The following is a 12,993-nucleotide window of genomic DNA, read 5'->3' as shown; positions in this document are numbered from 1 at the left end:
GGGGGGGGCAGAGGATGAGGGAAGACCGGGGGAGCAGGGCATAGAGCTGAGGGGAGGCCTCTTGGAGGGGGCAGGGGTGGCACTGAGGGGACACCCCATCGGGCAGAGTCTGGATCCCCGTGGTAGCGCACCTCGCTGATTTGTCAGCCCTAAATGCTTCAAGGCTGCCGTTGTTTGGGGGTTTTTTCCCTCTCTTTTCTCTTCTCTCCCCTCGGTTTAAACATGGAATAGATCAAAATGGTTTTAGTTTCTTAGTTCAGACCTTCCCTTATACATAACTAAAACTATGATGTTCTGTAACAGACCATGAGTCCCATAATAGAGGTTGGGGAATAGATACTAACCCTACCAAGTACTTGATGTAAAGGTTCTGTGATATTTTTGTCTCTGTCTGCAGATAAAGATCTACAGTTTCACATTGTTAAGCAAGCTAGAGCTCAGAGTATAAAAGAAGGTACAGGCTACAGTGAAGGTAAGTAGTAAGCAGTAAGCAGATACCAAGGTGACTTTGTGAGCTCTCCTGTGGAAAGCTGCTCTTCTCTCCTCCCTCACAGCTACCTTCATTCTGCTTGTGAGCTGCTGTGAGTTTTTGGCATATTTTTAGTAATCCATCCCATGTATGCTTTGGAGCATAACTACTTTCTCTACTTGGGACAACTAGATAAGAGAATCTGAGTCTGTTGTGCTTACGTCTCTAGTTCTCTTCAGGACTGGAAAATCAATACTGCAAAATTGAGGAGTTTCTTAAAGCACTAGTCTTTTACTTCCCATTCTAGTACCTGCACTTTACTTTCTGCCTGTGTTTTCTGATACTATCCTTCTGCTGATTGTGGCCCAAATTCATCTAGTGCTACCTCTAGCCTTGTTCTTCATGTAATGGTTCTTCATGCAATGTTTTGTTTAAGGGTTAATTGCTAGACGTTAGCTGTATGTGCTTGTCCATCACTCCTCAGATCAAAACCGAAACAATATGTGTATTTTTATGCTGGATTGTTTTGATACTGTCCTAAGAAGTTTTGTAAGAGGTACACTGGCGCACCTGCAAATTTGATGTTGTTCCTTGCCACTGCTCTCAGCTCATTAGTTCCTTTATGTTCCGTTTTTCAGCGGGTTTTGTGACTAGTTTTGGGGACAGGTTAAGGCTGACTTGAGCTTCTCTGAGCGTTCAGACCAAGGCAGAGTAGAAAAGTTACCTGTAGAAACCACTATAGACCTGCAGCATACTGTTTGGATATGACTGCAACACCTGAAGGGCACAGCATTTACTGTCTGTAGTCCTTTAGTTTGGTAAACATTTGTGTGCAGAAGGAAAAGTTCATTAGGGGGCCATTTAGCTCAGTGGTTTGAGCACGGTGCTGACAACAATGACCGACACCGAGGCTGCGGGTTCGATTCCCGCTCAGTCCCCAAGTGTTGCCTGGTCTAGTCGAGAGGTGGCGTCCCTGCCCAAAACAGGGAGGTTGGACTAGATGATCTCTAAGGTCTCTTCCAGCCTAGGCCATTCTATGATTCTATGATTTGTTCTGCTTTCCTGACAGTCAAATATGGCAGCACTTGCTCAGGCATAGTGTTTCACATTGTTTTTGTTTCTCTGGCATAGCAAATGGACCTTCAACAGAGAGTTGTTTGGGAAAGAGCTTTCATGGGACTGGCACTGTGTTTGGAGTACGTTGGGTGCATTTCCTCTGGAGGGAAGTGGTAACTCATTAATTTGACAAAAGCACATCCAGATAAACTCTTTATAAAGTGATGCATTGCAAAGATATGCCAAGGAGCCACTAGATGCCAGTGTTGGCTGTTGAGTTTTCAGTGCAAGTTTGCATTTCTCTGAAGAGAACACTAAAACTGTATTGGGGTGGCTTTCATTGTGGCATCTTGGCCTGTTGTAAGATTTATTGCCTTGGAGTTTGTTTAATTTAAAGTCTTTGGCAACAGAAGGAAATGGAAAAGTGCTAGTCATTGTAAATTTCCATTTGACTAACTCTATTAAAGAAAATAATTTTCTGTAAATTCTAACTGTATTTAGAATATTAGGATAGCTATGTAGTAGGACGGAAAAGCTCATCTTAATCATAAGTTTTGAAATTCTTGTAAAATTGCAAGCATGTAACTGTTATGGCACTTTTATGGGCCCCTGTGACCCTGTAAGAAAGATGCATTTAAAAAAAGTAATAACTTAGTGTTCATGTCTAAATCTGTTTGTTTGGTTTAGAAAAGTTTTGGTGTAGGCTCCAAGTACAATATTGAAGAAATCTTATATTTTAGGTTTGTGGTTGTAGAGTTATTGTAGCTGTTCTTGCTCTTCTTTGGTCTCTTCAGTGAAAGCAGGATGTGAAAGATTTCCCAGCTTCCATTAAGTGATGAATGATCTAGAGCTTTGCTGTTGTGAAGGCTCCTGCGTACACCCCGTCATGTGTGTTGGCAATCTGTTATAAAAGCTCTGTCGAGAAGGTGACAGTATGAGCAAGACTCATTTGCACAGTGCCCAGTTATCTTGTCTCCTAGAAGCTTTCATTCTTGTTGGCAGAACAACAGGTATTTTGCAGCTGGTACTTTAAAGAAAGTATTAGGAGTAAGAGAAACCCACCAGTTAGAGCTGCAGCCTCTTCTCTCTTGCTGGAAAGTATAAGCCAAGAGCTGAAACTGGTGGGACAATACAATCTAATCTGATCATGTGAACACCTATAACTAACAATGTAAGCAGTCAGGAGAGGTTACACAGACTGCGTGGTGCTGGGCAGGGATTTGGACCTTGTTTTTGCCTTTGAGCAATTTTCCTCCTTTCAAATAAGAATGAAACTTCTTACAGATATGTAGGGTAAGGGTGAAAACAGCATGGGTGCTTCCTGTGTTGTCTGTCTGTCTGTTTGTTTGTTTGCTTGTTGAGCTTCTCAACGTTTTCCTGAATAATTATGCTATTTTACTAGTAACAGCTTTCTGTTCAACCTCCAGGGTCTTACTCATTACTACCCGTAGAAGTGCCTCAAAATCACAAGCGTTTCACATGTGACCTGACTCAAGCCGATCGCCTTGCTCTTTATGATTATGTTGTTGAGGAAACAAAGAAGCAGAGGTCTAGATCCCAAATAACGGAAAATGACAGTGATCTCTTTGTGGACTTGGCAGCGAAAATCACCCAAGGTTTGAAGAACAATCTGTTGTTGAATTTATGGTGCAGAGCTCACTTTGTGTAGTAGTTAGATGAGCAGAATTGCTTGTGCTATTTCTGTTGTGGCAATCATACTGTCCTTAAAGGCCACAATAAAGACCTGGCATCAGGAGACACTAGTTTGATAGCCTTTACGTTGTTTTTCTTCTGAGAAAGCCTCGGTGCTTCGCTCTTGGCATAAGTATTGTATGTATCTTAGGGGATGGATCTTCTGTCTTTACTGCAAGCAACTTCAGGTTGCTTCTTGTTGCCAGCTTACCATGCGGTTCGGGACAGGGTTTGCTGCAAGAGATGATGATATTAAAGATCACTTAAGACTAAAAGCCAAACACGAGAGGTTGGCAGTCGTCCCACAGAGCTCTTGAGCAATGTTCATTCAAACGGGTGTATTGGAGTGAGGCCTCTCAGCCCCATTGAGTCAGGCTGGTTTGTAACTGTACCACGTGCAACATGAGCATCTCTGTTATCCCATGGGCCCTGCCCTGCCTAGGAGGTAGAAGAGTGTTTGTCATCTACACAGGGCAATGTTTTGCAGAGTTTGGCTTTCTTAGTTGTTGTGTCTTACTGTAATACTGGCCTTGAAAATGTGGCCCATATTCTGTCAGCGTCTGACTGAGTCGCAAGCTCGTGTGTTGATTTGGGTCACTGTCAGGAGGCTGAGATCACACACCGAGATTTGTTGGGTGGCTTTTTAGTCTTGTATAAACAGCTGGCAAGAAGGATGAAGAGGAGGCTTGTGCTAATTTCGTAATAGTTACTAAATCCTGGAGAAACTTTGGAAACAATATATTTTATGTTTTAGACTTTTATTGCTAAAGCATCAGACTTGTGTACCTGCAGGTGCTAATGTCCTGCCAATGACCATTTGTTTTGCTTCCTTTTCTTTCCTAGATGATAGTCAGAAAGGTCCGAAGTCTCATCTTGAAATTCTGGCTGAAATGCGAGACTACAAAAGGCGGCGGCAGTCATACAGGGCTAAGAACGTTCATATAACAAAGAAGTCTTACACCGAGGTGAGATCTGAAAATAAAGAAGGCTTTGCACAGAAGTGCTTATTTTGGATAACAACATAAACAGTTACATACCCATTCAGACAAAGAAAATGTCTCTCTTTTTTTCACTTCTTATATTCTGCCTTATTAGAGTTGCAGACTATGGAGAATGTTTTTTTGGTTTGTGGCAGCAAGTTACAAGTCACAGGAGCATTTCTGACTATTGAATTTTGAATGTGTGAAAATTCCACCAAAATAGAGTTGACTGTCTTGTAAAATTGTGCTATTTATATTTATGCTGAAATAGCTGTTTCTGCAAATAAGACTTTCCATTCAAACATCTGATGTGTAGGGCTTGGGGGGATTTTTTTTTGCTTTTTTGAGATGTTTACCTTCTGCTTGTCCAGTTGCTTGTTCAGGCAACTAGCATGAGACGCTGCTTTTCTTCTTGTTTGTTTTTAATGTTTCAATCTCCAGGTGATTCGGGATGTGATTGGTGTGCATATGGAAGAACTCAGCAATCACTGGCAGGAGGAGAGTAGGTTGGATAACGCAGAGATATGTGAAGGAGGGAAGTCAAAATCTTCAGGAAGGTATGCCACAGTTGGTGAATTCTTCAGGGGTGTCAGAAGTTACTCTATTACCTCTTTCTAACGGGACACATACCAGCCTTGGCTGAATGTGCACAGTTTATTTTACGCTAATTCTGTTAAGCTTTTGCTTGAGAATCCCTTGTCTGCGTGAAGGATGGAGAAAAATAAATTTATTAGCTCTCTTTCAGGGATAAGGAGGTAAGTTGCAAATGATTCAGGTGACCAGGGAGAATGAATAGTGCTCCCTTCATATCCAAATGTATTTGTATGCAATTGCTGAAGGACACTTGAGAATACATTCCTACCACGACAGGGAATGTTATAGCAGATATATCTCAGAGAAAATGTTTTTATAACACACTAAAAATGAGGACCCTTTGCAGTTCTTAACAACTGTGATCGCTGCTGTGCTACCCAGGAGTGAGTTTTATGTATACGTATTTCTTCCTGTGTCAAGCAACAGTACACACTGTTATTTGTCACTGAAATAAAAATAGAATCGTGACCTCATGACAGTCTATTTGTGCTTCTTCAGGAGATGTTTGAGATGCAATTACTGTTGACACAAACCAAAAGGTGACGCTCAAGGTGTTTGTTTACAGCGTTAAAATGAAGGTGAATGAAAAGGCCGTGCAGGAGATCAGGCTTGCTGGGTTCCCCAGCTGTAGGCACCAGGTTAGGGCAGGTGGCTGAAGAGTTGGGGATTTAAAGCAAAACCGAGTGAGCACCCTTCTGCTGTCTCATGCCTGATAAACAGAAACAGTAAGACTGAGGGGCAGTGTTTGTAAGAAATAACTGGATTAAATAGTATGCTGAGATCTACACATTGAAGAGCATGGACTCTGGGCCTTTTCTGGGAGATACTGTAGTTTCTCAGGAAGATAAAGAGGCTTAATAAAAGATGTTTTAAAACTGGTACTTGAAACAATAGTGACTGTGAAACTATTTTTATTGAATAAAATCAATTTTTTTTTTTCAGAAAGGAAGACAGGCGGTCAGCTTCGGTGGACTCACGGCAGTCTGGAGGAAGCTGTAAGGATGCTGAACGCACCAGACATAGAAGAGAGACCAGCAGAAGTCCAACTAAACGAAAAAGGAGTCGAGAAAGAGGCAAAGACAGAGATTCTCGGAGAAAAAGAGAGAGGTGAGCATAAATAGTAACACCTGATTCCTGCTTCTGAATCAGGCAGCTCTAGCCATTGTCTCTGAGAATTTAGAATAGAATATCTAGTGCAATTAAAAAGCTATGCCAGTCTCATGTAGAGTGTAGCAAGTCTGTGGCATAAGGCTACTACTACTAAACAGAACGTGCTGTGAGATAATAAACTGTGATCCGGACTTCAGAATTTACTCTTATATCTGAGAGGTTCAACAGCACGCTACAGGGTTAGTGCTGTACTGTCTCAGGCTAGTTTACTCTGTGATCAGAATATGCACGGGGGGACACACTGTCCATTGAACCAACTGAGAGTGCTTGTCATGTCTAATGCTCTGGTTTGCACTGGGAGTTAATAAATAGGATTATTTGTTTCACTAGTATGTATAGATACACAGTCACTTGACTAGTTTTTCCATGGTAGATGCTTCAAAGCACTGTTGTTGCTCTTTGGTAGTTCTGGGCGTATTTTTTGGCAAAAGAAAACAAACCCAGACCGCACCTTCTAATAGCATCGGCCAAGGGCATGTTTGCATCTACAAGACCTCATAGGAGTGTGGGACTGAGGCTGCTGGGCAGGAGAAACACTGCGCTGTCCCCAGCACATCTGGAAGAAACGTGGTAGATAACTGCAGGGATGGGAATCATTGCTTGTCTCAAAATCAGCGTCATTACACAATGCTGCCATTCATCCTAAAACTAACTGTCACTAAGGTGCTGCATGACAAGGCTGTGATTAAAGCAGCATGGGAAATAAGCTGTTTTAAAGTAGTTTACTTTCTTTCCGTAGAAGAGGACACAATTACATTTAATGAGAGCTTTCCATTTTCCAAGTTGTTTTTTTTTCTTTCAGATTCTATCAGTCTGAGCCTAACAGCCCATACAATGTTTGTGTGTTTGTTACAGGGATGAAGACAAGTATCACAGCCATAAAAGAAGAAAGTAGAAACAAGAACGTGATTATTTTGTTATTTAAAAAAATACTTGCGCAGGAACTGTCATTAGAGCTGTTGTGCCAGGGAAAGTAATGCTGTGTACCGCAGTGTTGGTATTGCATCACAGCTGTGCTTTTAGACAAAACTAAAATAGTGTTACAGTTTGACAGAATGGAAGTAGTATATATACCAAAAAATGTGTAAATCTGTTATACTAATGTATCTATTAATAAATTACATTGATCTCTTGTCTATTTGAGCTTAGTCTGAGAACGCTGAAGAATGAAATCTCTGAGAGGCTGTACGAATTTGCCTTACCGGCCTGTGGCTTAGAACAAAGCTAATCCCTGGAGTCTAGGATCAATTATAAATGGAAAAGGCAGGAAAAGAATTCCCCTCCGATACTCACAGCTGACACTGTCACCTCTGGGAGCATTGTTCTGGAAGACAGTACTTACTGCCTAGTTACAGCATGTACCAGAGATAGGAGGGCCTAAAATATTTTCACCTGCAGCTACTGGTGAAAGGAGAGTGCAAGTTACTGTTTCCAAGCTCAGGCTCAAAGAAATTTAGGATCAGTGTCATTTGGCAAAGATGAGGAGAATATAGCTCTCCACAGAAACTACAGGGGAGGCACCGAGGACTTCTGTAATAGTGCTGATTGTCATTTTCAACCACCAGCTACCAATTTCTTTCCAGAAATAATTAGGAGTTCCTATCCTGTTGATTAACATACAAGTATTAGATACAGAGACTGATAAACTAGTACGACTTAATATGTATTTGCATCACTTTCTAGTCCTGTTAATTCCTTACACAACCTACTGCAGGAATGTCAGTCATCATCAGCCAAGCTTGTTACCTCAAAGGAAAAGGAAAAGTTGGAGGTCCATGTTACAAAATACCTTTTACTCAATATAAAGAGATGAGTGAAGGCATCACTCCCCAGGTGTGATCGCTGAGATCTGAGAGGCAGAAAAGTGTAACAATGTGTTCAGTTAACATCCACTGAAAAGCAATTTCAAGAGCGAGAAAGAGTGCCAGAGGATCTTCTTGTACGGTAATGTACAAATAACAGTCCTTTCAACACAAATTACTTTCTTGTACGTATTGATTTCTTTATTTTTACCTCTTGTCTAGTGCTGAAGAGTAGGCTTAATCAAAACAGTGTTGAGGGCTGGGTCAGAAAGTTTCTGAGCAGCACCATGCCAGCTTGTCGGTCACTGGAAAGGAATAAACCACGTTTTAGAAAAACATGTTAACGTGGGAAATCCTAATGTGTTGGACAAGATACAACTCTGCAGACACCAAAGCAGTGAAGAAGGAGCGGGAGGAAATGTTCCAGGTGCCAGAGCAGAAATGGCCTGCAGCCCGTGGTGAAGACCATGGTGAGGCAGGCTGTAGCCCTGCAGTCCATAGAGGTGACAGGGGTGTAGATGTCCACCTGCTGCCCGTGGAGGACTGCATGCCAGACTAGGTGGAAGCCTGAAAGATGCTGTGACCCCATGGAGCAAGCTCCTGGCAGGACCTGTGGACCCATGGAAAGAGGAGCCCCACACTAGAGCAGGTTTGCTGGCAGGACTTGTGACCCCACTGGAGAAGTTCATGAAGATTTGCAGCCTAGGAGAAGGACTCACACTGGAGAAGTTTGTAGAGGACACTCTCCCATGGGAGGGATGCCCCTGAGGAGGAAGGGTTAGCAAAGACAACATGTGACAACAAAGTCAACAACTGACTGCAACCACCGTTTCCCACTGGCAGGGAGGAGGTAAAGAAAACGGGGAGTAAAGCTGAGACTGGAAAGAAGGGAGGGGTGGGGGGAAGGTGTTTGAGGATTTGGTTTTATTGCTCATTATCCTATCCTGATTTAGAGTGGCAATAAATTAAACTGATTTCCCCAAGTTGCATCTGTTTTGCCTGTGACAGTAATTGTTGAGTGATGTCATATCTCAGATCACGAGCCTTTTGTTTTATTTTCTCTCCCCTGCCCAGTGAAGGAGGGGAGTGAGATGTTAGGATCCTAGATAGTAGAAAGAGTAAGTATCTATGTGCAAACAATGCCATGTAGGCAGCACTTGGAGGAGAAGCCCATTACAGATCTTTTAAAAATGGTTAATAATAAAGTGCATTTTGTGTAGCCTAATGTCCTGGTTTGAGCTCAAACAGAACCAGTTCTGTTCAGTGACTTTACTTTTCAGCTCAGTCTCTTCGAAGAGAATGCACTTCCTGAAGTTCAATATTTCTGACTTCAATAATTCAGAGAAAGATGGATAAATAACAATTTTTCATTTAACAGTTCAAACCCTGAGGTTGACCATGTAACAAGAAATAACTACACACACTTTTAATGTAACCTTAATGCAACCTTTACTTCTGTCATCATGGCTACACCAAAGTGAAAATAGACTATTCACTTGAAATTGAAGGTTTATGGGGAACCCTGAGGTGATCAATACATTAAAATCCCATGCATGGATTTTTACTTACGCTTCTTCTTTGATTCCACCGAGGAACGCTTCAGTTTCCTTCTGAGGTATTTCTCCATCGATACCGGCCAAGTATGAGTAAAGGAATGAGAACGTTTCGAAGGGAATGCGAGCCGCTCCACCTTCCGGGTCCTTGGTTAAGATTTCACAGGCATGTTTCATAGAACTAAGTAAAGACTGATGGAGGGGTCGGTCAAGAAATGAGAGGAACGGTATCAGAGCCATGAACATCCTTTGCATACCATGATCAAATCCAGACTAAGCCATCATCACTTTTGGGAAAAATACCTCAGATGACTGGTGTTCTTAAGAAATTCATACTTGTCTACTCTTACCCTAACTATGACCCTATTCAACTATGAACACAATTTACAGCTGCAGGAAATAAACGTAAATTTCTTGTGTCTGTCTTCCATTTAGGAAACTGAAGCTTAGATTTCATTATGCAGAGCTAAAATAAAGTCATTCACTTTATATCTGAAAGGAGGGACAAGTGGAGATAAATTTCGTCTGTCTGGATCCATCAGAATGATGTTCCTCTGACTCGTTTTTTTATTTTTTTTAAATAAGTAATGTTGCTGTTAATTTTTTTTAAATTAAGAACAGAGCTCAAACTACAAAATAATGTTGGGAGGGGGACTGGAATCAAGAAATACACAGTTGAAATTAATACATGTATATGTACATACATACACACACTTGCATTGCCAGGCTTCCAGATACTGTAACATTCTCAAAATATTATTTAATACGTATTTTCTTTTTTGTGCTCCTCCTTCCCTACTGTAGAAATCATTAAAGTACTGTACTTCATAAGGGCATTTTATAATCTCTCTGCTGGAATGCTCTGCTGAGATTTTACTGCTGACATTAAAAGAATTAAATGTAGAATTTTGTAACATTAACTGCTTCTGTAAAAATTTGACTACACACTCAATTAAAAATTCATGTTTTAATTTCTCCCTCCAGTTCTCCTCCACAGACATACTGATGCCATAAGGATCATTCCTCTGTCACCCTCTCTCTGACGGTCTAAGCTCCCTGTGGACAGGCTTTCTCTTCCATCTCAGTAAAGTGAGGACAGAGTCCTTGTTCTGGTTAAGGTCCCCAGCCAAAAGCTGATGGGGAACAGAAGTAAACACACAAGTCACTTTGCCAGCTGCTGCAAAAGCATCATCAATCTCTGAAGCTGATTTGCATTAATTGTTCAATGGCCTACCTCATACATGATCATAATCCTATGATATGTACGATTGTTTGTGTTCAGATATGAGGGCTCCTGCTGTGAACGTACCCCGCCAAGCACGCTGCACCCAAGGGCCAGGATCTTCATCCATTCCACCTCCTCGCCGAAGCTGTCCAGCTGCAGGATAGCTTCCAACTGCTCCTCTGGCAAGCACAAATGCTTCCATTTTTCCTTCAGTTCTGCAACAGTCACCATTCCTTTGGGAGAAAGCTTCAAACGACATAATGGTACCAGATTAAGAACTCCAAAATCCAGAATGAAACTAAGAACACAGTCCCTCCCCAAAATACATCAAGTAGTTGAGAGTCAGCCCCTCCAGCTCTCCCCCAAAAAATCAGCGTTCCTCAATAGCATTGTGCATTTGGTAACAGGCCAGTTTGTACCTGTTTGTGCAAGACTTTAAGTAGTCCTAGGGTCAAACCAGCATCTGTTTTCTCTGTTGCTAAAGGCATTTCGATCCTCTCCTTCACAGGAAGGGGCTCACCTTTCGACAATGCTGAAAAATACCTAAGTGAGTGGGAAAAGCAACACACTTCAATGCCCATGGCCGTTAAAAGTTGCTCAGAAGTAAAGGCTATTACAATTCAGTAAAGGAATCCACACGTTCCTGTGCAGGAGCGACAGCACTCAGCAAGCTGCCCACACACACAACTCCTATCTTCTTGCGCCCAGGTACCACCTTTCTTCTTAGTGGAAAACACAATCTTTAGACTTTACACACTCCTTTCTAAGATATTATAATAATTCTTAAGGCATTTAAGTTATTTGGTGTATGATATACTCAGCCCTTCTTGGCAAAGGCAGAGAGTGATTATTAACATCAGAGTGAGCTTGCAAACCAAAAGTACAGGCTTTTTTCTTTTGCTTAATGAGCACCTTAGGGCTGATTCATTTAACATTCCCCTCACACGCTACCCAAAAAGCAGGACTGGCTATTTACGCTGCAATTCTTTCATCAGTGTTTCTGCTACTTCTGTTCACTCCAAAATAAAATTTAAGGCTAGAGGAGAAAGAGAATTAGATGCACATCCTTTTAATTATAAGGCTGCCACAGCCTCAAAAGCAACCACCTCTGCCAGGACTGAACTCTGCAAGGAAAACAGTTTTCATTCAGTCAGAGGTAGGTATAATTTAAAGGTTTCTCCAATCATCCTCCCTCATCTGCCTCGGTCACCCCTATCCCTGCCCAGGCTATCCTGTGCTGTGCAAATACTTGCCAAATGCACAGTGAGCAGCACTGCAGAAACAAATCAGCGTGACTATTGAAACAGATGCATGGTACATATGTATATAGAACACCTGGGCTATTTTTCAGCTGGAGCCGTTTCCACATCTGACTATTCATGGGGACAGGCACTACACCACCAGCAGCGCATGTGAAACCACAGCTTTTCTCTGCTTCGCATGGCTCCTCGGCCCCTTGTTCCACCTCAGGTGCACTTACACCACAGTGCATTCCAGAAATCCCCCCAACGGAAAACATCTCACAGACACCTTTTCAAGAGCTTGTCCACAAAAAACAGAGGACAGGAGAAAATGATAGCCAGCAGCTGAGGTAAAAGAAAAAAAGAAGAAACATTTAAACATCCTAAATCAACTTTACAGTTAGAGATTTATTACGTGGACTATCCCCTAGAAGTTGAAACTTTTCATGCTCTTTTTCTATTCCAGTAACATTTAAGGAGACTCCTAATTTTGCTCCTAGAAATAAAAAAACCTCCTAAACAACCTTAAGAGTTAGAAAGATATCTTCAAGGTCTCCTTTAAATTCCAAGAATTAGGCCTCACAGAAGACAAAAGAATAAAAGTTTGTTCTTCAGGACAAAAAAATTAATTAAAAAATGTAAAATGCATTTTTCCATATGAAAATTAAATTACTCCAGAAACATGCTAGTCCTAAACCTCAATGAAACAGAAAATAAATCAATTACTACACTATTTCAAAAAGGCTTACATATTGCCTTAATGCACAGGAGTGTATATCCAATATACAGGCTGGTTTAATACTCTACAAGAAACAGGAGCAGTGAGACTTTGTGGGTCCACATACAGAGTACTAAATCGTTATGTCAACATCAAACTTACGCAGCTGCCCACTGCAAAACATCGTGAGGCTGAGTCCTAATAGCAGCTTTAGTGAATTGCTTCAGAATATCAGGTAGCTCAGGGGGGATTTTGATCTGCTGAGCACAAAAGGTGGTTTCTGGAAGAGGCATGGCCAGTTTGTGTTCAGTTACAAGAACCTGAAAGAAACAGTAACAAAACAGCAGTTCACAGATGCAGAATGCAAATAAAAAAACACATGTGCCCATGGGGGCCATCAGTACTTCTACCCAAACTCCCTCCTGCCCTACTGAGACAACTGAGGCTACAGAAAAACTGACAGACTCGGAAGGCTAAAGAGATGAACTCTGTG

The 12,993-nt window shown here is 41.7% G+C and overlaps 2 protein-coding genes across 2 annotated transcripts; one reads left to right on the top strand and one right to left on the bottom strand.

Moving 5' to 3' along the window:
- Window positions 1-367: 367 nt before the first annotated feature.
- SNRNP48 (small nuclear ribonucleoprotein 48kDa (U11/U12)) lies at window positions 368-6,866 on the top strand (the record flags this gene model as incomplete). Its single annotated transcript, XM_009878718.1, has 6 exons — window positions 368-472; window positions 2,953-3,141; window positions 4,061-4,182; window positions 4,639-4,754; window positions 5,734-5,898; window positions 6,817-6,866. Coding segments are annotated over 6 exons (737 nt in total), but the record flags the coding sequence as incomplete, so codon positions are not given.
- A 1,138-nt stretch (window positions 6,867-8,004) lies between these two features.
- ROPN1L (rhophilin associated tail protein 1-like) lies at window positions 8,005-12,793 on the bottom strand. Its single transcript, XM_009878717.1, has 5 exons — window positions 12,663-12,793; window positions 10,961-11,084; window positions 10,626-10,787; window positions 9,333-9,508; window positions 8,005-8,068 (listed from the first exon to the last, which is right to left on the bottom strand). Exons 1-5 carry the CDS (start codon window positions 12,791-12,793, stop codon window positions 8,005-8,007), a joined length of 657 nt encoding a protein of 218 aa, XP_009877019.1.
- Between the last annotated feature and the right edge of the window lie 200 nt (window positions 12,794-12,993).

The sequence above is a fragment of the Apaloderma vittatum genome, unplaced genomic scaffold, assembly GCF_000703405.1.
Source record: "Apaloderma vittatum isolate BGI_N311 unplaced genomic scaffold, ASM70340v1 scaffold37391, whole genome shotgun sequence".
Taxonomy (NCBI): Eukaryota; Metazoa; Chordata; class Aves; order Trogoniformes; family Trogonidae; genus Apaloderma; species Apaloderma vittatum.
The sequence above is the reverse complement of the archived record's forward strand: the minus strand, read 5'-3'. Positions and strand labels throughout refer to the sequence as shown.

Excerpts from the sequence above, each read along its gene's own strand:
- ROPN1L (XM_009878717.1), bottom strand. The coding sequence starts at position 12,793 with ATGCCTCTTCCAGAAACCACCTTTTGTGCTCAGCAGATCAAAATCCCC. Across the intron at positions 9,509-10,625 it reads GGTGCAGCGTGCTTGGCGGG|TCTTTACTTAGTTCTATGAA; the intron begins GTACGTTCACAG and ends CCCCTCCATCAG. Across the intron at positions 8,069-9,332 it reads GGTGGAATCAAAGAAGAAGC|TGACCGACAAGCTGGCATGG; the intron begins GTAAGTAAAAAT and ends ATTCCTTTCCAG.